The following is a 23,596-nucleotide window of genomic DNA, read 5'->3' as shown; positions in this document are numbered from 1 at the left end:
TTAGATATAAACATTTTTTGGTCATTGCTTTTCTCTCAAATATTTATTCTATGGGGTACAATGAACACAGTTCAGGTGACAGGTAGACTGAAACTCCTAACTTTAGCATTATACAGTGCATTCATGTAACAAAACCATTTGTACCTCCTTAATATTTTAAAATAAAAAATATTTATATTTAGAAAAAAATTACAGATTGTTTTCCATTGTTTTCTGACAGCTATGGTTTCAAAGTAGAGATCTGAATACAATCTAATTTTTGTTCCTTTGATGTCAAAATCTCTTTCTTTGTTCCCTCTAATTGAATAAATACATGGTTCCTTACTCTCACTTGAATTTGAAATTTTACCAGAATATATCTTCAAATTATTATCTTTCTAACTTTAGTAAGTTATCCAAATTTTCAAATTTCTATTGCTAAATTATTCTGTCATATCCTTTGTTTCATATTGCTTTCTTCCTCAGATTAACGATTACTTGAAGGAGGGTTAACCATTATCTAGGGTCTATAGCCTTCATCTCTCATTTTTTGCCTTTTTCTTTTACTAAATATCTGAGTATCATTAAAGTTCATCTTGTGTTTCACTATTTCAGGTGTTGAAGGGCACTCTGACATTTATACAGGTTGAGTATCCCCAATCCAAATATCTGAAATCTGAAGTGCTCCGAAATCACAAACTTTCTGAGCACTGACAAGACAATCAAAGGAAATGCTCATTGGATCATTTTGGATTTTCAGCTTAGGGATGTTCAGCTGATAAATATACAATGCAAATATTCCAAAATCCAAAAAATCCGAAATCTGAAATACTTTTGGTCACAAGCATTTTGGATAAGGGACACTCAACCTGTATTGCTCTGTGGATATAGCAAGTTTTCATAAGTGACAAGTTCCCCTTCTTCTTGACAATTGCCTCCCCTATACTTTGAACAAAATAAAGATTTGGGGGTAGAGTCTGGGCTAAGGCAGTTGTGCTAGAGCATATCTCAAGCTGCTATTATCTGTATTCAGTCATGTAAGATCCTCTTTTTTTATTTTTTTTAAGGCAGTCTCCCCGGGGCTGTTCTAAATACATATTTATTCACATTTCAGTGTACTAAAGTGAAGAGGTTTCTAAGAACTATTAATATATTACATAGTATTCTAAATGTGCCTGGCATTAGAAAGATTTCAGTATGCTCTTTAGCTCAGTCAATGGTTGGCTACTAGCATTGTGTTTACTTCCTATACCCATATGAAACTCTTACTCATTTGTGAAAAATGCTCATTTTTAAAATATATATTTTACTTTACTGTTCAGGTATTTCTGTGGATCTTTTAGTAGGATTTCTCCTGATTAAGAAAATAACAAGTATTTGTTGTGCTATATTTAACCATTACAGAAACACATAATTTAGAGTTAATGTCCCTAAAATTTATCCCACTCCTTCCAAAAGCTACCAACATTAAGTCTCTTGCATAGTTCTTTAAATTATTTTCTTTACCTTAAATATACTTCTTTTTTACACAAATGTCATACTTTACTGTTTGAAACTTGATTTTGTTATTTATGCAAATTTTGATTTCAATCAATATCAAGATGTGATCCAAAATGCTTTAAAATTTGGATTGCTACTTCTCTATCAAATCTTTCTTCCCAAAGCTCCACAAAATATTTCAAAGGAATTTTTCTTTTAAAGAATCCACCAGTAAGTAGATTTTCTTTTGATTTGTTTTTAAAATTGAAAACACTGGAGAAAGACATATGATGGTGTGACAAACAACATATGATGGTGTGTTTCATTGTACTAGATACCTCTTGGGCCCCACCTCACACCTTCTCAATCCACTTTTTTCTCCAGCTACTGCTGTGGCAGTCTGCTTCACCCCAGTTGTGTACTACCTTTGCTTTTTGCCCTAGAGCTCTCTGATGCCTGCAGAAGCCTGATAGTGTGAAGAAAGTAACTAATACCCCAAGGAGTAACCTCTGTCCAATGGAAAAATTGGATTAGAGCTAGTGGATAAATATTCCCTCTTCAATCTTTGGCAGGCAGGTTGCACCATTTTGAGGCACATTTTATAGGGCCCCTCAGAAGGTCCTAATTGGACAGAAATCTAGTTCCCTCTAGAGGTGAACAACTTCAGAACCCATACTGATTCTCCTTCCCAGTGCCACTTCTGTGCTTTGGGATCACTAATCACCATAAACTACCTGCAGTCACATCTTTGTTGTAGGCTCTTTTTTCCAGAAAGAATCCAGGCTAAGATGCTCATATAGAATTTATATTCATCTATCTTTGAAAAAAAGACATTATAAATAATATTTTACTTAGCATATTCAAATATCATAGGAATAAGAAAAACATTCAAATTCTAAATAAGCTATATAAAAATTCAGGCTCTTTATTTTCTGGTACATATAAAAAAGAGAGAAAGAGGAAATAAAAAACCTAAATAATAAAATAAAACCTAATAAAAATATAATAAATATAATAAATACTGGAAAGAGAGTTACCAAATTATAAAGCTTTACCTAGAAAACTTATTAATTTATTTTTTTCCTAACAACAATCACACAGGAAAGATATTAATATCCTCATTTTAAATACTAAGAACAAAGTCTCAAAAAAATAATTAAATCACTTGACCAATTTCTCTGAAATAGACAATGGTAAAAACTAGGATTCAGACATGGTTTTTAAGACTCAAAGTGATTTCTTCTACACTATAGGAGATCTGGAGAAATATTTGTTCTGAAATTTTGTTTTAAAGAAAGTATTCTAGCATCATATATCAAGTGGTACAGTATACTATTTTGTTATTTTAAAAAATTAATTCTTACCATGAGAAAAGTAACACACAAGTATACTTACAACCTTCTAGTAAAGGCTGGGTCATCTTTGCATAAAAAGGCCAGGACGGGAAGTGGGTTGATAACATGAAAATAAAATTACTTTCTGAGATGAACTGACTGGTTAATGCCATCCACTGTTTCCATCATCATCAGACAGGATTTTTAAATACTCACTAGCTGGAATGCAAAACTGCCAAGGTAAATATATGGCATTCATTTCTAAACTTCTTCAATATTATTTATGCTGTCACTCGTTTCTAATAGCAAGTAGTTCGGAATCTGGTTTTTAAGAAAGGTTAGTGAAATGTTAATAAAGAAATAATATGAATCTATTATTAGGAATTTAAGAAATTAAAATTATTTAAATATAATTTTTAAATTATTTTTTAAAAAATTTAAATGATTATTTAAAAATCTGGCTATTAATTATTATGGTTTTTTTTTTTTTTTTTTTTTTTTTTGAGACAGAGTCTCACTTTGTTGCCCCGGCTAGAGTGAGTGCCGTGGCGTCAGCCTAGCTCACAGCAACCTCAAACTCCTGGGCTCGAGTGATCCTTCTGCCTCAGCCTCCCGGGTAGCTGGGACTACAGGCATGCGCCACCATGCCCGGCTAATTTTATATATATATATCAGTTGGCCAATTAATTTCTTTCTATTTATAGTAGAGACGGGGTCTTGCTCAGGCTGGTTTTGAACTCCTGACCTTGAGCAATCCGCCCGCCTCGGCCTCCCAAGAGCTAGGATTACAGGCGTGAGCCACCACGCCCGGCCAATTATTATGGTTTTTAATAACATTTAAAACACCATTTTGTAACCCCAAAGAGCTTATTTCTGTAGCCTATTTAATTAATATTATATTTAAGATCTTTTGTACAAGAGAAATCCCACAGTATTTCTTTTATCATATAAATTTATTTCTGATATTCTGTTACATGGTGGAATCTGAATTTTCTTCAGAAATAAAATTTCATAATTTTTGCAGTCCCCTAGAGATTCTTTTTCCATAAACTATTTACACTGCCTTTACTGACATTTGAATATTGATTACAAATGTGCCTTTGTTATCTACTGGAACTATTCCTCCATATAAAAGATTATATCAACAAATGTAAAAATATATACCATACATACATTAAGAGAGAAAGACACAACAAAGAGAAATAATAGATATAAATTAGAGCCAAGAATGAAGCTAGATTCAAAATTAATCTTATGAAGTGCACTTCCCTATGGGCCACAATTTCGATGCTAAGTTTCCAGAAGCAAATGTATCAGGAAAAGTACAGTAGTTTTAGATACAAACATCAGAAAGAGATCACTCCTAAGAAACTTGATAAAGAAAAAACTGTAACACACACTGACCTCAATAACAGGCTTGAAGTAAACACAATGAAGAACTCACAGCAGCATATCTAAGTCTAATAATTCAGTAAATTCAATACTTCAGAGGGAACAGTCATTGTCATGGAAAATTCAATGCCAAATAAACAGTCATTCATAGGAAATAAAATGTAGGAGGGAAAAGGTCTGTTCATGCTCCTTAGTTCTTGACAGAATAGGCACAGCTAGATAACAGCACTGGTTTCCAAGCAAAACAAGACAGTACAATTTGTAAAGTCTCAGGGAACTACAATTGGTAGCAACTGCCAGATCTGGAAAGGACATGGGCTTTTGTATCAGCTCTGTGTTCACACTCAATACTCAAATAGCTTAATATTTATGACCCTTCATTCCACTGTCTATAAAATTAAGGTTAAATGAGATAATATGTTTATAGAACCTAAACTAATACTTGAATTCTACATATCTTAAAATAAATATTAGTTTATTTCTATTCTCCAGACCTTATGGGTAGATCAAAAGGTGGTTTGTGGTATTATTTTCCCTGCTGGACTGATAAGAAGAAAAGTACATTAACTGTATACTTCTGAGACCATCTTTTTATAAGAATGTGATTTATATCACAAAGGCCATCACTGCTACACAGTAAGGGGAAAAGGATTGCTCAGTATCATTTATACAGTAGATAACAAAAAAGAACATGAATGCTGCACTGCTGATACTATGAATTCATATTTTCCCTCCATACATTTAGGTAAAATATTTTAAAAAGCTTTATTTTTCTAAATACAAAAAAATATTGTTTTATAAATATTCAAATATTTCAGGAATATAAAATTTATTAACTGAAAGTAGGAATAAAAGAAGCAAGTGTCCTTTGACAGGCATACGGATCTTTACCACCTACTAACTGGCAGATGCAAAAATGATGATTTTATACCAGAGATGAAGAAGTTATTAGGACAGACTGGCATTGGCCTAGAAGTGGATTTACAAACAAAAGCAACTGTTTATTAACAAGAAAGGAGATGCCTTTCCACAAAGTATAATATAGTCATAACTCATTTCTAGCAATAAAATATCTATAAAGTCATTTATTGATTTAACAAATATTACCAAATTACCATTTGAAAGGTTGTCTGGTGAGTATAGAGCAAAAAAGTTGATTATTTTTTTAAGTATTTCATCCAAATGATGACAGAGGTGAATTACCCCTGTTATAGAACAGAATACCTTTTGCTGATCTGTTTTTGTCATAAATGAGTAATTAAAAATTCCAATTTCAAATTCTCTTTGCTCTAGATTATTTTATTATATTCTAACCTTGCTACATATAACAATCTTAAATATGTTTTTCTATTAGATACAATAGAATGGCTATAACCAATATACTCATTTTTTGTACTATAGATTTTTATTTAATTACTAGTTAAACAAAGAAATATTCTTTAATGAAGATGAAGATAAATCTGAGTATACTTACCACATGAAGAATTTTATTCTCAGTTTCATATACAGTACAATCCTGGAAAAAGAAACATATAAATTAGATTCAAAAAATTAAGAATTATTTCTAAAATATTCTCTTAGGAACTATTATTAATATGATTTTTAAAAAGTCTTGATAATTCAAATAAAAACTATAATAAGAATGGAAAAAATCTGGACTGCTATATGCCAAAATATTAATAGTAGTTAGCACTGATGCTTAGTAATAAAGAATATACTTATTTTCACTTACCTGCATTTTCTAATTTTACTACTTTTAAACATATACAATAAAGGACAATACATATTAAGCAGACTTTTAAAAAACAATTATTATAACAATTATATTATAATCATTATAACAAATTATTGAAAAAATACTATAACCATTTTCTATCTAAACTTTCACCTGTGATAAATGTATTCTGTTAAATATCTCCAATATTTCAAACACTAATTTATTACATATTAGAACATCAAGAAAAACATTAACATTTATTTCAATAGTCATATCAAAATCTCACACTTTTATATTTTCAACTATTGGAAGCTATTAAATACACCTTATAATACACATTTAAAATTCATACATGCTACTAATAATTAGCAAGCTTATAGTTCTCACCTAAATTTCAGTCACTGAAATTTTCTAAAAAAATAAACCCACTATTAATTTAATCAAGTCCCATTTATTTATTTTTGTTATTGCTGTCATTACCCTTGGGGTCTTCATAAATTCTTTGCCTAGGCTGAATTTTTCCAACATTTTCTTCTAGAATTCTTGTGGTTTCATGTCTTACGTTTAAGTCTGTGAGTGGTGAGAGATATGGATACTGTTTAAATCTTCTACATGTGGCTACCCAATTTTCCCAACACCACTTATTGAATAGGGATTCTTTTCCCCAGTGTAAATTGCTGTCTATTTTCTCAAAGATCAAATGGCAACATGTGGATGATTTTCTATATGGGTTCTCTGTTCTGTTCCATTGGTCTGTGTCTCTATTTTTGTGCCTGTACCATGCTGTTTTGGCTATGTAGCCTTATAGTATAGCTTAAAGTTTGGTAAAATGATGCCTCCAGATTTGTTCCTTTTGCTTAAGATTGCTTTGGCTATTTGGGCTCTTTTCTGGTTCCAAACAAAGCTTGATTAAATTAAAAAGCTTCTCCACAGCCAAGGAAACAATCAATAGAGCAAATAGACAACCTACAGAATGGCAGAAAATATTCACATGCTATACATCCGATAAGGGGCTAATAACCAGAATCTACAAAGAACTCAAGCAAATCAGCAAGAAAAATATCTAACAATTCCATTAAAAAGTGGGCAAAAGACATGAATGAAGATTTTCAAAAGAAGACAGACTGATGGCCAATAAACATATGAAAAAATGCTCAACGTCACTAATTACCAGAGACATGTGAATAAAAACCACAATGAAATATCACCTAACCTCAGTGAGAATGGCTTTTATCAAAAAGTCCAGAAACAACAGATGCTGGCATGGATGCAGAGAGAAAGGAACACTTATACACTGTAGGTAGGACTGCAAAGTAGTGCAACATCTATGGAAAATAATATGGAGATTCCTCAAAGAACTAAAAGTAGATTTACCATTTGATCCAACAATGCCACTATTGGGTATTTACCCAAAGAAAAAAAGTCATTATATCAAACATACTTGGCACTTGAATGTTTACTACAGCACAATTCACAAATACAGAGATATGGAATTAACTGAGGTGCCCATTGATTCATGAGTGGATTAATAAAATGTGGTATATGTATACCATGGAGTACTTCTCAACCATAAAAAAATGACCTTTTGCAATAATCTGGATGGGACTGGAGACCATTCTCCTAAGCAAAGTATCTCAATAATGGAAAAACAAACACCACATGTACTCACTATTAAATTGTAACTAACCGATCAGAACTCATGTGCACAGATGGAAGTAAAAGTCAGTGGAAATCATGCAGGGGGTGGGGAGGAGGGGATGGGTGAAATCATACCTAACAGGTACAATATACACTATTCGGGTGATGGGTACACTTTTAACTTTGATTTAAGCAGTACAAAAGCATTTGTACCCCTGTAATATTCTGAAATAAAAAATAATAAAAATAAAAAATAAAACTAAAAAACCCCACTACTGTCTTTTTTAGCCCCAGTTGCTTATTAATAAGTGGCAATATAACTAAGTGATCTCAGCTTAGAAACTTAATGTTTCTATGCCTCAGTTTCCTCAAGGAATTTACAAAATGAGCATGATATAAGTAGTAACCCTATAAGGGTGCTGTGAGAATTATAAGACAATGAGATAAATCATTTAGCATAGCATCTGACATACAGTAAATGATAAATCCGTTTTAACCATATATTATTGTTGTTCTTTGTAATGATTTTAATTTTTCAAAACTAATTACCTTTATTTCAAAATATGAAATTAACCTATTATTATTTGACTAGTTAAAAAAAATCCATATTACATAGTACTGCATATTTTAAGGAATGACAGTCCATTTTGTTTTCCTTTAAATTTAATTTTAACAAAAAGAAATGTTATTCAATATAGTAGTTGAATGCCTCCAGCCTCTAGAAGTCCAACATGCTATCCATTGCACTATGCATCAAAAACCTAATACAGTTTTTGATATTGCTGTTTCACCACAATACCTTGTCAGAAGGATTAATACATATTCAAATCAGGGAGAATTTTTTTAAAGGTAAAATTTAAGTCTGATTCATTTCACAAACTAACAGAAATGGTTAAGGATTGGGTTTTGTCTTTCTCAGGGGCTCCACAGCTGAAGAAGTTTTCTTCAAATTCATGTGTATCTGTTTCTGTGTACTTACACAAAGTCAACTTTTAATAAATAATTATGAATTATAAGTATAGAGAAGCAAAAGTTAAGATAAAATATTTATATTTGGAAAGTACACTTGTACTCTTATCTGAATTTGGAAGAGTCCAATTTCACAGAAATTAACTTCAAACACAATTACATTGGGAAGAGATGATTTGGAAAAAGCTGGGAAGTTGCCCAGTTTCCCATGCTGCTTCTATAGCTTGCTTCAGTTACAGTGTATGCAAGTTTCATTATTTGCCTACCTTTCCAGGATCAGAGGACATGATTAAACATTAAAACTTCACAGGGATTCTCCTCAAGGAAAAAAGTAAATATGATCTAAATTTATATCGTACTAGTGGTACAACAATCATACAGAAAGCATTAATAACTATTTCAAGTCTTAGAGTTTAATAATTTACTTACACATTCCCAGTATAATATAGCAAAAATAACTGTTAAAATAATTTTAAACTGTTTTCAGTAATCATACATTGTTTGGTAGTAGTATTATGATTGTTATTGTTGCACAGAATCTGTTGTTTGTGCTTTATAAAATCAAATAATTAAATAATTATGAGATCATCATTCTAACACTCCTGGTGTCACTGATAAGTATTTTTAGGATGGGAGAAAGCAGATACATATGTAAGACTGAACAAGTTAAATAAAAACTCTAGGATCTTTTGATGTATTATGTATGTACATATGTATATATGTGTATGTACATATTTTTTAGCTCTTCCCACTGTAAAGGCATAGGAACAATGACCAACCTAGTAATACTAAACTTCCCACGGTTTGTGGTCTTGAAATACCATTTCCCTGGCCTTCTCAGAAAATGGCTGATTCCAGATTGGTGACAGGAAATGTAAAATGTAAAAAAATGTAAAAGATGAACTTGGATTATATTGTGATATAAAATAGAAGGAAGTATTAAACACTACTAGGGTTGTGTCAATAGGACTTAGGAATCAACATAAAGAGATTCCCATTGGCCAAACATGGAACAATTTGAGCATCTAAAAGGATAATAACTGCAATGGACACACACACAGTAAACACTATTAAATATTACATACATGTATATGTTTGATACCATATTAACAATAAAATCTAAATATACTAAATATATCAAGATAAGTTTTGTAATATTTTAATAACATCAAATATATTAAATTATTTGGACAATGCATAATAGATGTATTTTTCCCCTTGAGTCAGCAAATATTAATCAACTATGCCAGGGATACAAAGATGAATAAAATATGGCCTCTGAGTTAGAGAAGTACAGTTTAGGGATATAGACATTCACAAAAATAAGTTAAAACACACTGAACTCCAAAGTTTTCATTTTAAGTTTTAATAACTTCAGAAGTATAAATGCTACAAAATTATATAAATCAATAGGTAGTAAAAGGCCAATTATTTAAAATTTTAAAATATTACTATATTTTTACTGAAATTCAACGCAACCACCAGGTTGTGCTATACATTGCTCTAGTCAAATTTCCAACTTTGTAAAAACTTTCATCAGCTTTGGCTCAGTGACTGAAAGTATTACATTTGTAATCTTAGATTGAAGATTTGAAGAATAAAATACTGTTCCATACTGAGTAATTTTAACATGATTCCACAAGACAAAGTCTAAGGGAGATTCATGAGGTGACTGAAGTAGCCACATTTTTCTACCAATCTGAAACACCGTCACATACCAATAATGAAATAAAAAACTATTTAAAATATAGAAAACTAAATGACTGAAAAAGAAATTTAAATACATTTAAATACATTTTAAATAAATACAAAAAAATATTTTTTGTAAGTTTGTAGCACTTATACATGTGAAGTTATTAAAGCTTAAATATGAGGCATTTGGTATACCCTCAATTAGTAAAATAAGGACACAATTATGGGGGCTGAAGGGAGCAGAGGAGGAAGCAACTAACTCTGCCTCCTGAAAAAAAATCAAGAATGGTGGTTTTTAATTAGGTCTTGGAAATAGTAAGTCTTTAGGCAAAGAAAATAAAGGCATCATTGCAAAAACAATGTAATTATACTCAAACACACTTAAGCTACTGCAGTAATTATAAAATTTTAGTTCTGTATATGTAAGATTCACTTGTGGGGGTTAATATGCAGATTCCCAGGTTTTGTCCCCAGAAATACAGACTCAGTAGATTCAGAGTGAGGTTCCTAAGATGATTTTGATGAAGATGATATTTTGAGAAACACTTGATCTATTTTATAGGATTATCATGTGATAGAGGAACACCCAATCAAACCAAAAATTATCAAATATACAGAATTCATAACTCAGTAAGATGGTTTTAAAACATTATCTGGTGGCTCATTCAAAACAGTTCTCCGATCCTCAAAGCTTATGTTCTGGTAACACGTTCTTCTAATTTGTTGACTGATTTTTTTTCTCCCAGTTAACTTCCTTCTTTCTTTAATAGCTTACTACTTTGAATAGCTGCTCTACATATTTGTATCTCTATGTTCTTTCAGCCAGATTGGCTTGTTCGTTATTGAAAGCCAGAGGCTTTCACAAAGGGTGAGGACAAAGCATATTAAAAACCAAACAACAAAACCAAACAACACAAAGAATGCATATTAACCTGCTACTTTACATTAGGGAGAAGAATAGAAACTAAATGACTATTTTAAGCTATAATTTTATGGAATTCATTTTATCATGCTAAATATTTAAATAGCCCTAGGTACTTTGGCAGATTTATTTTATTAGTAAGTTATTTTACTTCCATCAAATTGTGATTTTAAAATATTTGCTTCTCAAGTGTGAGTTTTATTAACACTTGGGGCCAAATACTTTCCCAAAAGATCATACCACAAGTTTTAAAAAGAAAATAGCACTGCACATGGAGAAATCTATACTTTACAAATCTATTCATGCCATGGAATGGTACACTTCTGATGTTCTAGTTATTTTAAGGTTAGAATTCAATTTCTATTTTTAAAATTAGAGTTAGAGCTATGGTACTATACACTCCCAGGAATTCTCTTCAGTAGCTTAAACTGTCTTTTACTGTATATGAAAAATTAAATTTTCATTTCTTTTTTACACCTTTCCATATAATGCTTCTATAAATACAAACCATGTGATGTACATTTATTTATTTATTTATTTATTTATTTTTTCACAGGTGAAAGCACACAGGATGTGATGTACATTTAAATGGACCAAATTCCTAATAAGGAAATATTCAGAAAAATGAGTGTTTCTTCAATTTTGATCAATTTTGTTCTTAGAAAAATAAGTATGCACAGAAACAGCTTCCCACAGATGAGCTATACATACACATAGGACTACAATCAGTTATCCTTTCTGTGAAACAATGATGAAATTGCTACACTGAGCACAATACACAGAATGATTTTTATTCCTACATGATACCATTGATGTTCCATACTTTGTCAATAAGTTTTAAGCACATGGGGGTTATAATGCTCAGATCAAGTAATATTTCTCATCAACTGTGTATTATCTTAAGAATAGTATATAAGTTATTAATAAATAAAGAGAAATAGTGAAGGGAAATAGTATGTGTCTCTAATAATAATACAATTATATCTCATGGAACTTTACAAATGTTATAGATTTTCATCTGTCTTATTTTAGTGTACATATATTATAGTATATCTTTATAAATAATATAAAAATATTATTTTGATTAGAAGTAATATTTAAATGATACACCCATGCAAACCTTTGATAATGGCACTCTCACCCTGAACACTTCAACATATATTAAGCTATTGAAATGTCTTTACATACCTAAGTGACTGATTTAGGCAATGAATTAGAGTTATATTCTTTTTCTTTCTTTTTTCATTCATTCATTTATTCGAGTCACAATTAATTTCACCAAAATGTTTTTTTTTACATGTCCTAAATGCAATTCACTATCAGGCACTATTGGGTGATCAAAGATAAATTAAACTTGGTCCTTGGCCATCATGATTTCATTAATTAGTCTGGGAGAAAACATTCAAATAATAATATAAGGTAAACAAGATAGATGCTAACAAATTATCCCATAAAAAAGGAGATAAATACTGATTTGTTGATTCTGGATTAACTATTTGGAGGAGATGATAAGTTACTTAGCCTTAAATGGCTTTCAAATCTGGAAATTGCAGGTTCATGGGGAAAGAACATTTCAGGTTGTGTGAACCTGATACTGAACAAAGGCACAGTCAATAAGGAGTAAGCAGATTGATTTGGCTAGAATGTAAGATACGTGGGGGAAATGCCCTGGGAAAGAAAACAGAGAAAATATGGAGTCATATTATGGAAAGCTACCAATGATAGGGTGGAGAGAAATTTTGTTTTTGTCTTAAAGAGAATAAAATTTCTATTTTTCTTTAACAAGCTAATTTCTATTTTGAAGTTCCTTCCACCAGGGTAGCAAAAAGTTAACTCATATCAGATCTTCCATCAGCAGAAAAAAAAAAAAAAAAAGTTAACTCAGCCAATTGATAATGTCTCTTGACTTTCCTTGGGGAAGGGCTGAAGTTAGGGCAGTCTACCTAATATCTCAGTTGATGTTATACAGCAACATGAGTGTGGGTGATATGGAGATGAAATTCCCTGGTCCAGCTAACAACTCCAATGGTCATCTCTTGTTCTTTTCTTCCTTAAGTTATAAGAGTAACTCTGGTGTCATGTTTCAGATATGGGAATCTCTGCAAAGCGGTGTATCTTCCTAGATAAACCAAGTGGATGTTTTATCTCTAGGAAGAATGGAGAAGTGTGAACTTTACTCTGATACAAGAGTTTTCCTAAGTGTTTGAATATGAGAAGTATGTAACCGAATTTATGTTTTATGCAAATGGTGAGAAAGAGGTGGTAGATTTATTTGGAAGGGAGAAAACCTGGAGCTAGAGAGACCAGTTGGAATACTTTTTCAATAGGAAATGCATTATGTAATCAGGGCTTGAACTAAGGTCCTGATGATAGAAGGGGAGATGAGGATAGGTAGATGAAACACAGATAGCCAGAAATGAGAGAATTAGGTGACTGATCGGGTACAAAGAATAATGGGGAGGGAAAAGTTAAAGATTACTCCAGGGGTTCAAGCCTAAGCAAATGGATGAATGGCATAGTGGAGATGGAGAAGAGAATTTCAGAAGATTAAAATTATATTTTATGGATGTGAAATCAGAAGTGGCTGAAAGCGGGACATCTTACACAACTGTCTAGCAAGCTGCTGAAAAAAAGCTGAATTGGAGCTGAAATAGAGCCAGATCTGGGAGATATTTACATTGAAGTGATAGTTAAAGCTGTAAGAAAACAAAAATGACTTCATCAAAACAGATTATATATGATCGGAGGCCAGCTGAGGATAAAACCTCAGACAATGCTTGTTTAGGAGACAAAGAGAGGAAGACTTAATCCCATGGCCAGGATTAAATGGAGAAAGTGGTATTAAAGAGATAAGAAAAGAGAGTTTTAGAGAGAGAGAGAACAGTGTCTAAGTGAGGGAATGAGAAAAATGACAGCAAGAAGCTTTAAAAATCAGATTTGATATAATGATGAAGAAGAAAGACTCATTGAAAAGGACAAGCATGGGGAGTTTAGATGTGCAAATAATAGCTAATATGAACGATTTTTCTAAGAAATGTTTCAAAATAGGAAAGGAACTATAAAAGTAGTTTTCTGAGAAGCAGGGTCAAAGTGATGAGAAAAAATTAGGGGAGGAAAAGAAGATACAGACAATTTAGAGTTTATCATGATGTGCTAATTTATAAAAAAACCCAGATAAATATATTTATATAACTCAGCCAATGTAAAGATTATAAATGGAAAGAGTGCCTAAGCAATGCTCTATGTAACATGATTCCTGTCATTACTGTCTGGAGATTGTATTAGGAGATGGAGGATCTAGTACTATATATACACCAAAAAGAAAGTATCAACAGAAGGGTTGATGTGATAAAAATTAAAAAAGGAGAATGACTGAAGTGTGAGAGCAAAGGGAAAAACAAGTGAATCAAGATTATATCTACTATCTTACATCTTCTTAAAACAGTATACTAAATCTGGCAAATTCATCAACCATGGGAAAGGAGGCACAAATCTGGTTAGGGGCTTAAGAAAGATGAAGAATATTGTCAGGAGTAGAGAAGATTTAGATGAGCTGCTTATTCCTCAGAGAAAAAAGAGACTGTGATATATTATGGACCACAGTTAATAACTTGGAGAACAGCAAAAGCAAAATGTATGTTGTAAAAAGAAAGAAAAACTCATTTTTTTCACTAGTTTTGAGCAATTTTATAGCCTTTTCACATTTTTAAAAAACAGTTTCTAACGTTTCCATAAGGGAGGGAGAACATTTCATTTTTAGTAATAAGCTAGAATAATCCTCACCCATTTACCACTTGTTCTGACTCTGGTTATTTTTATAGATTTCTGCCTTACAACATCCCAAATTGAGTACTGACAGATGACAGCTTCATCGTAATGCATACATGTAGCAATGGTTTAGAAAAAGCACTGTCCAATAAAACTTTCTGAGTTAACAGAAACAGTCTGTCTGTACTGCCCAATTTGATAGCCATTAGACAGATGTGGCTGTTAAGCACTTTAAATACAGTTAATGCAAATAAGGGACTGAATTTGTAATTTTACTTAATTCTAATTGTTATAAGTTCACATTTCAATAGCCATATGCAGCTAGTGATGACGACAGTGTTAGACAGCAACAAAAGTCTAGAGAAAAATACTATAATCCATCCAACAGTTACAAAACAGGAAGGCATTTAACAAAAATCCCAAATAACAGTGAAGGCCATATCTAGGAAGAAAACATGAAGGGATTTAGTTCCCAGGTATTAACTAGATGTTTCCCTTATTATTCCTTCAGCAAAGAGCAGATTCTAGTCTATTATGACATCTACAGTAGCAGCACAGTACAATGAAACCAATTCTCTCTGTAGGATAATATAGGGAAAAGAGTTATGAAAAGGAGTTCAAAGTACTCATCACATAGCCTTGTGGGCACAGAGAAAGCAGTGCCATAAATAAACAATTTGCAATGGATGGAAGATAAAAGTCCACAAGATTCTCTGAACTAAATAATAAAGGAGGCACAAGTTATCAAAATCTGTGGGACACAGCTAAAGCAGTCCTGAGAAGAAAATTGATATCCATAAATGCCTACATCCAAAAGACAGAAAGATCACAAATCAATAATTTAATAGCCTCAAAGAACTGGAAAAGGATGAACAAACCCCAAACTCAGCAGAAGAAAAGAAGTATCAAAGATCAGAGCAGAGCTAAATGAAAATGATAACAAAAAACTATCTGGAAGATTAATAAAACAAAAAGTTGATTCTTTGAAAAAATAAACAAAATTGACACACCCCTTGCTAGATAAACCAGAAGCAGAAAAGAAAGGACTCTAATAAGCTCCATCAAGAATGAAAAAGGAGAAATTACAACTGATACCACAGAAATACAAAATATCATCTATGAATACTGTAAAAATCTCCACACATAAACTGGAAAATGTGGAGGAAACGGACAAATTCGTAGAAACACACAGTCTCCCTAGACTCAATTAGAAAGAAATAGAATTCCTGAACAGACAGATCAATATCAAGTATCAAAATTGAAGCAGCAATAAAAAAAAAACTTCCTAAAAAGAAAAGTCTCAGACCAGATGGTTTCACACCTGAATTCTACCAGACCTATCAAGAAGAACTGGCGCCTATCTTGCAGAAATTATTCCACATCAAGAAGGAAGGAATCCACCCCAACACATTTTATGAAGCCAATATCACCCTGCTACCAAAACCAGGAAAGGACGCAACAAAAAAGAAAAACTACAGACTAATATCCTGTATGAATACAGATGCAAAAATTCTCAACAAAATCCTAGCAAACTGAATTCAGGTGTGTATCAAAAAAATAATCCATCACAACTAAGTGGGCTTTATCCAAGAGACGCAGGGATGGTTCAACATATGCAAATATATAAATGTAATTCACCACATAAATAGAAACAAAAACAAAGACTATATGATCCTCTCAATAGATGCAGAAAAAGCATTTGACAAAATTCGGCACCCTTTTATGATAAGAACACTTAACAAAATAGGCATAGACAGGACTTATCTAAAACTGACAAAAGCCATATATGACAAACCCACAGCAACCATCATAATGAACAGGGAAAAACTGAAAGCATTCCCACTTATAACTGGAATCAGACAAGGTTAGCCTTTATCACCGCTTCTAATCAACATAGTGCTGGAAGTCCTAGCCAGAACAATCAGACAAGAGAAGGAAACCAAGGGCATCCAAATGGGGGCAGAAGAGGTCAAACTATTGCTCTTTGCTGACAATATGATCTTATATCTAGAAAAGTCCAAAGATTATGCCATAAGACTACTGGAATTAATAAACAAATTCAGCCAAGTTGCAGGTTACAAAATCAATGTACAGAAATCAGTAGCATTCAACAACAGTCAAACTAAGAACCAAATCAAAGACTCAATACCTTTCACAATAGCAACAAACAAAATAAAATACCTAAGAATATATTTAACTAAGGAAGTGAAAGACCTCTATAGGGAGAACTACGAAACACTGAGGAAGGAAATAGCAGAGGACATAAACAGGTAGAAAACCATACTATGCTCACAGGTCAGCAGAAAAATCCAAACTGAATTTAGATTCATCAAAGAGCAAAGGGTGACTGTCCTGAGTGCAAAGAATGTCCATGGTGAACAGATGGAAATCAGTATTCTTGAATGTGTTACCAAAATGCCATACATAGGTTAGCTTTAATTTCAAAAACCTAAATGCTCTTGGGAAACAAGGCAGATGTATAACCACTTCATTGGCACTCCCTTCACCATTTTGACAAGCTCAATGACCACAAACTACTAGTTAGTATTCCTGCCACTACTGTTTTGGGAGACAGAGGAGGAGGATTCATGAAGGCTGGTATTTGTTGAAATTTAATAATGGCCAATTTTTAAACAAATTGGCTAAGATTTTCATGAGGTTAAATAGGGTTATGAGTTATAACATAGAAAAAGCAATAAACAAAGAATGGGAGGAAAGTGGGAGTGAGTGTGACTTTAGTGCCCATCTATCCCTGTTTCACAAATAAAGAAATAAAGACACAGGGAAGTTAAACAATTCACTTAAGTAGACAAAGCTATCTGGCAATAAAACTGGGCCTACAGCCATGTCTTTTGACACTTTGTCCAGTTCATTTTATCACATGCCCAAAGTATTCCCTATCCTAATGGGAGACAATAGCTGATGGTCTAAGTAGTAAACCGAACTTGTTTCTAAGGCAAATATAACTACTGATTTTTTTTCTCTACTATCTTTAATGCCTCTAATTTCTACCATGGTTAATCATATTCTATATTATACAGCAGACCCAATGAATTCCCTTTGTGTCAGACAGCTTTAATTCATAGATAAAAAATAATACCAGCTATGCTTATACCACAGAGTTGTCATAAGCATCATAACAACTCTGCTTACTTACCTATGAACATCAAGTGACATAGAAATGTTTGGTAAATTACAAAACATGCAAATGATAGCTGTTATTATCATAATCCATAGACTAGATGGAGGAAAATGAAATTAGATTATCCCTAAGGTCCTTCCCAACTTAACAAGGCCATGATTCCATAATTTTGTACTTGAGTTGTCTCCACACCCACAAGTATAGATATATTTCACCTACTACACATACTGATATATGCTATATCCACATACATTTACAGGCTATCATTACCTTTGAAATACATTATCTATCTGGATGGCCATAATACATTAATCAATATCATGAAGCATTATGCAAGGACGTTTAACAAACATAAGATCAATGCCTCTTACTTCTTATCAAAGTATTATGCCAAGCCATGTATTAGTTTACTCAGTGGCCTAGAGAAAAACATGAACAGATCATCCAAAAGATACAAGGGTGGAAAAACAACCAAATAAAATTCCAAAGGGAAGAAGATACAAAGAGCTCAAAGTGTAGTAGGAAAAAGAAGCCACATACGCGCGCATGCGCGCGCGCGCGTGTGTGTGTGTGTGTGTGTGTGTGTGTGTGTGTGTAGTACAGTATAAATTGGTAGCCACATACAACAAAGGCAAAAATAAACAAGTGGGACTACACCAACCTAAAAAGTTTCCATATAGAAAAAGAAACAATCAACAAAATGAAAAGCAACCCACAGAATGGGAGAAAATATTTGCAAACCATATATATCCAATAGGGATTGATATCCAAAATATATAAAGAACTTATAGAACTCAATAGGAAAAAAAAGAATAGCCCAATTAAAAATGGGCAAAGGACCTGAATAGATATTTTTCGAAAGACAAAATACAAATGGTCAACAGGTATGTGAAAAAATGCTCAAGATGAAAGGAAAATCAAAACCACAATGAGATATCACCTTACTATGGTTAGAATGGCTATTATCAAAAAATCAAAAGATAAATGTTGGCAAGGATGCAGAGAAAAAGAGAACCCTTGTATACTATCTGAAGAAATGCAAATTGGTCGTCATTATGGAAAACAGTATGGAGCTTCCTCAAAAAGTTAAAAATGGAACTACCATATCATCCGGCAATCCCTCTTCTCGATATATCCAAAGGAAATAAAATCTCTATCTTAAAGAGATATCTGTACTCCCATGTCACTGCAGCATTATTTATAGTAACCAAGATAAACAATCTAAGTGTCCTACAACAGATAAATGGAAAATTAAAATGTGATACACACACATGTGCACATGCAGACACACAAGAATATTATTCAGCCTTTAAAAAGAAGGAAATTCTGCCATTTGTGGCAACATGGATGAATCTGGAAGACATTATGCTAAGTGAAATAAGCCAGATACAGAAAGAAAAATACAGCATAATCTTACTTATATATGAAATCTAAAAACAAAGTCAAACTCATAGTAACAGAGAGTAGAATGGTGGTTATGTGGGGCAGAGGTTGGGGGAGATGTTGGTCGGAGGGTACAAACTTTCAGTTGTAAGATGAAAGATGAATAGTTCTGGAGACCTAATGTACAGCACAGTAACCATAGTCAATAATAACATATTGTATACTTGAAATTTGCTAAGAGAGATTTCGAGTGCTCTGCTCTCCTCTCTCTCCCTCCCTCTCTCTCTCACACACACACACATAACTATGTGAGATGAAGGATGTGTTAATTATCTTGTTTATGGTAATTATTTCACAATTTATATATACATCAAAACATCATGCTGTATATCTTAAACATATACAATTTTTATGTGTCAATCATACCTCAGTACAGCTGGAAAAAATAAGTTGGTAGCTCCATAGAGAGACATGGACAAAGGGTATTAAAGAATCAAAGAAAACCACCTAAGCAAGTAGTCTGAGGAAGTGAGAATGGCATTTTGGTGAAAGAGAAGCATGAGTAAAGTCTGGAAGAATACATAAGAGTTATCTAGACAAAGGGTGAGAACAGTCAAGGCAAGGGGAACAGCATGATTAGAAAGACATGGGGCTGAGAATCAGATGTAGGCAGGGAACTAAACAGTTTGATATTACTGGAATATTAATTGCGAGGAGAACTGAAACATGAGGTTGATGAGGTAGGCTGGCACTCAACCATTTTTAAAGAGCTTAAAATTTAACTTGTACTTGTAGGGGGACCCCTGAAGGGATAGAAGCAGAAAGTGTTATGATCAAATATGACATCGACATCGATCTTTCTCATGGCAATATGATTTAAGGGGAATAAAGAAGAGTGAGGGAGAATTCTGTCAATAAGGTTTTCTACAGAGATTTATTTCTCACTTGCTTTCATTCAATCTGTTACATAAAGTAATCTTAATTATAGAATGGCTTTGGGTATAACATTTCATTTACAACCTCTTGGGCGAATCACATATCTTTACATAAAAAATGATTTATAAATTTCTATATTCAAACTATATAAAGGAGACTACGTAAAGATATTTGTCACATAAAATCATTAATAGAATATTTGTTGGTTTAATTATGAATAAATTAAATTTCCCCGTTTTTGAGGCTCAAGTTCAACACTTCAACATAGTATATTTCACTATGAAAACCCAGAACATTACTGATGCCAAAAGCTGGAAAAGCAGAAAATTTGAGTATACAATTTGAAGATTCTCAGGTCTATAAAGGCTATAGAAAATATCTAAGAAAGAGAAAAATTCTAATTCTTCCAATTCTTCCACACCTTGCATAATATTCCTCTTCAAAATTCTGCTATGATTCTCTCCCATGAGGTCATCTAAAATGAAGCCCCATTTAGCTCTGATCACTTTATATTTTTTTTATTTTTATAATTCTTTTTCTTTTTTCTTTTACTTCACAATGAAAGACTAATGTCCCAATAGTTGGATGAGTCTGTAAACCAATCTTTTAGCAAATAGAGACTTAGAGATGTAGGCAAAAGGAAGGCTGATTGCTTTTTCTGCACTCAAATGGGTCTCCAACAAATCCAAAAAATTTCAAGACTAAAGTGAAGCAAAAATTTCAGGTACCAGTGACCAGAAAGCTCATTAGAGTGAGTTTGTAATCCCTGTAACTTTAATATCTTTGTTTTGACAGTGTGAAGAGGCAGTGAGCTAATTCCCATTAGGGACATTTGTTTACTCTGCATGTCTTCAGTCAAGACCTAAATGGTTTTGATAACTACTAAATATGCATACATTATGCTTCCATCAGTTGTCTATTTGCTAGTCTTAGTCTCTCCCATTACACTGTCAATATTTTCAAAGAAGGAACCCTATATTTAACTGAATTGTCTCTTTAGTTTCTCAAGGTGTACACTCTTATCATCTGAATTTATCTGTTACTGATATTTTATTCCATTGATTCCCTATTTTCACTTTTCATAATAAATGTTTTACTTTGGTTTTACAGATGGGGTATAAAAATTAAACTTTAAAAGCCATATTTCTGAAAACAAATTTTTTAATTGCCAAATTAGTACAGTACATTTAGTTTTTTCACACTTCTATTTTGGACAAAAATAGACTTTCACAGTTTTAAAAACATTAGTTTAGTTTTAAACTTTAATCTGCATGATCTCAGCAGATATTTTTAACAAAAATAATGAGCCATTATCCTTGTAAAGATTTGTATTATATAAAAGATATCAAAAACTTTATATTCATACAATGAAGCTAACATTGCTTTGTAATGAAAAGCCTCTTTTGCTTCCAGATATTCAAGTTACTTATTATAATGACCATCTAATATATCCGAAGGGAAAGAAAATCTATATGATATAAGTGACGGGAGACAATTTTTCCCTTGTGACAAATTCAACTAAAGAGTTCAAGTAAAAATAAACGTCACATCACATTATAAATAAAAATATAAATTAAACATTAACACTTTAATTGAAGATTAGCCACTTGGCTGTTAGAAAATAAAGGGATATTAAAACAAATTCCAGCTGGGCATGGTGGCTCACGCCTGTAATCCTAGCACTTTGGGAGGCTGAGGTGGGAGAATAGCTTGTAGCCAGGAGTTCAAGACCAGCCTGAGCAAGAGTGAGACCCCATCTCTACAAAACAATAGAAAATTAGCCGGGCATGGTAGCGGGTGCCTGTATTCCCAACTACTCAGAAGGCTGAGGCAGGAGGATCACTTCAACCTAGGAGCCTGAGGTTTCAGTGAGCCATGATGATGCCACTGCACTCTAGCCTGGATGACAGAGTGAGACTTTGTCTCAAAAACAAAACAAAACAGAACAAAACAAAAAACCCCAAATTCCTAGTATTAGTTTAAAAAATTCCTCAGCCCAAAATATCTTTGTCTCTTTTTTCTATTTAGGTTGCATTTTCTCGGATAAAATGGAACCATTCCTATTCAGTAAGTGTGTGCGATATTTGAAAAAGTGCCATTTATATCCATGTACTCAATAAATATTTTTAGATCATTGATGATGATGATATTTAAATCCTAATAAATACTAAATTGTCCAAGTAATAGTACTAGCTTAAATCTAAGCTTAATTTGGTACACTTTTAAAAGAAATATTCCATGGAATCAGAATATATTTAGGGTTTCCTAATATTAAGTTATTATAAACTTAAAGTTTATAGTACTGAGTTATTATAAACCATAATTTTGTGCTTGCACAAAATTCAACAAGTAATTTATTTATTTCTCCTCCCACCTAAACCTACCACTCATATTACAGTAAATATTCCCATAGATATTAGATTATACTTAAAATATCAAGAGTCACTTACACACACACACACACCTCCCAAACACACTATACTACTGAGTAGAGAGCAGCTTTCAAACCCAATCTCTACTGAATTTTTTATATTTCAATTTTTTTCACATCATTAAATTTTATCTCTTTCTTTACATTCAAATAAACAATATCATCCTCAAAATTCTAGTATAATGTTATACTAGGATTCTTCATAGATTCATTGCTATGACAGACTGTAATATGATTTCTAAACATACACTACCTTTTTTGTAGGGGGAAGTAAACTTCCTTGAGTAACTGAAGTGAGTCATGGACATGTGGCTTTTTCTGACCAATTAACTGTGATCAGACATGCCATTTCCATGCAGAAGCTTTAGGAACCAGCAGCGCATGGTTCACCATGCTCTCTTTTCCCTCTGATATGGAGACCAGCTTCTAGAAGAGGTTACTCTATCAGCCTGGGCTTTGAAGTGAATAAGATGTAGAGTAGAGCTATACCAATCCAGGATGGACCATGGGGCATGAGCACTGGGTATGAGCATTATTAAAAGCCACTAATATTTTCAGGTTGTTTGTTATTGTAGCATAATCTAGTTTACCTTGACTAATACAATCCTCCACCAAATAGAAGGGAAAAATAAGACAAAAATGCACATGAAGACTTAACCAATGCATAGTTTAATGCAATAACTATTTCATGAATTATTCAGGCTGTATCTCTTCATTTCAGGAAACGAGTGATATTTTTCTGAGGTGCTATATCACTCCTCACACATTGTAACCCACAATCAAACTCAGATTACATTCTGTACCTTCATGCATA

The 23,596-nt window shown here is 32.6% G+C and overlaps 1 protein-coding gene across 6 annotated transcripts in view; it reads right to left on the bottom strand.

The window, feature by feature from the left end:
* Positions 1 to 23,596, bottom strand: part of CNKSR2 (connector enhancer of kinase suppressor of Ras 2) — a 268,980-nt gene that overhangs the window by 170,845 nt on the left and 74,539 nt on the right. For all 6 annotated transcript variants that reach the window (XR_012916031.1, XM_012784628.3, XM_020285003.2 and 3 more), the window contains exon 5: positions 5,659 to 5,700. Coding sequence is in view for 5 of the 6 variants with exons in the window: in XM_012784628.3 (XP_012640082.1) it covers positions 5,659 to 5,700 (42 nt within the window). In the remaining variant the exon portion in view is untranslated. The remainder of the gene's footprint in view (positions 1 to 5,658; positions 5,701 to 23,596) is intronic.

The sequence above is a fragment of the Microcebus murinus genome, chromosome X (assembly GCF_040939455.1).
Source record: "Microcebus murinus isolate Inina chromosome X, M.murinus_Inina_mat1.0, whole genome shotgun sequence".
In the NCBI taxonomy this organism is placed as follows: Eukaryota; Metazoa; Chordata; class Mammalia; order Primates; family Cheirogaleidae; genus Microcebus; species Microcebus murinus.
This window is presented reverse-complemented; position numbering and strand designations above follow the sequence as displayed.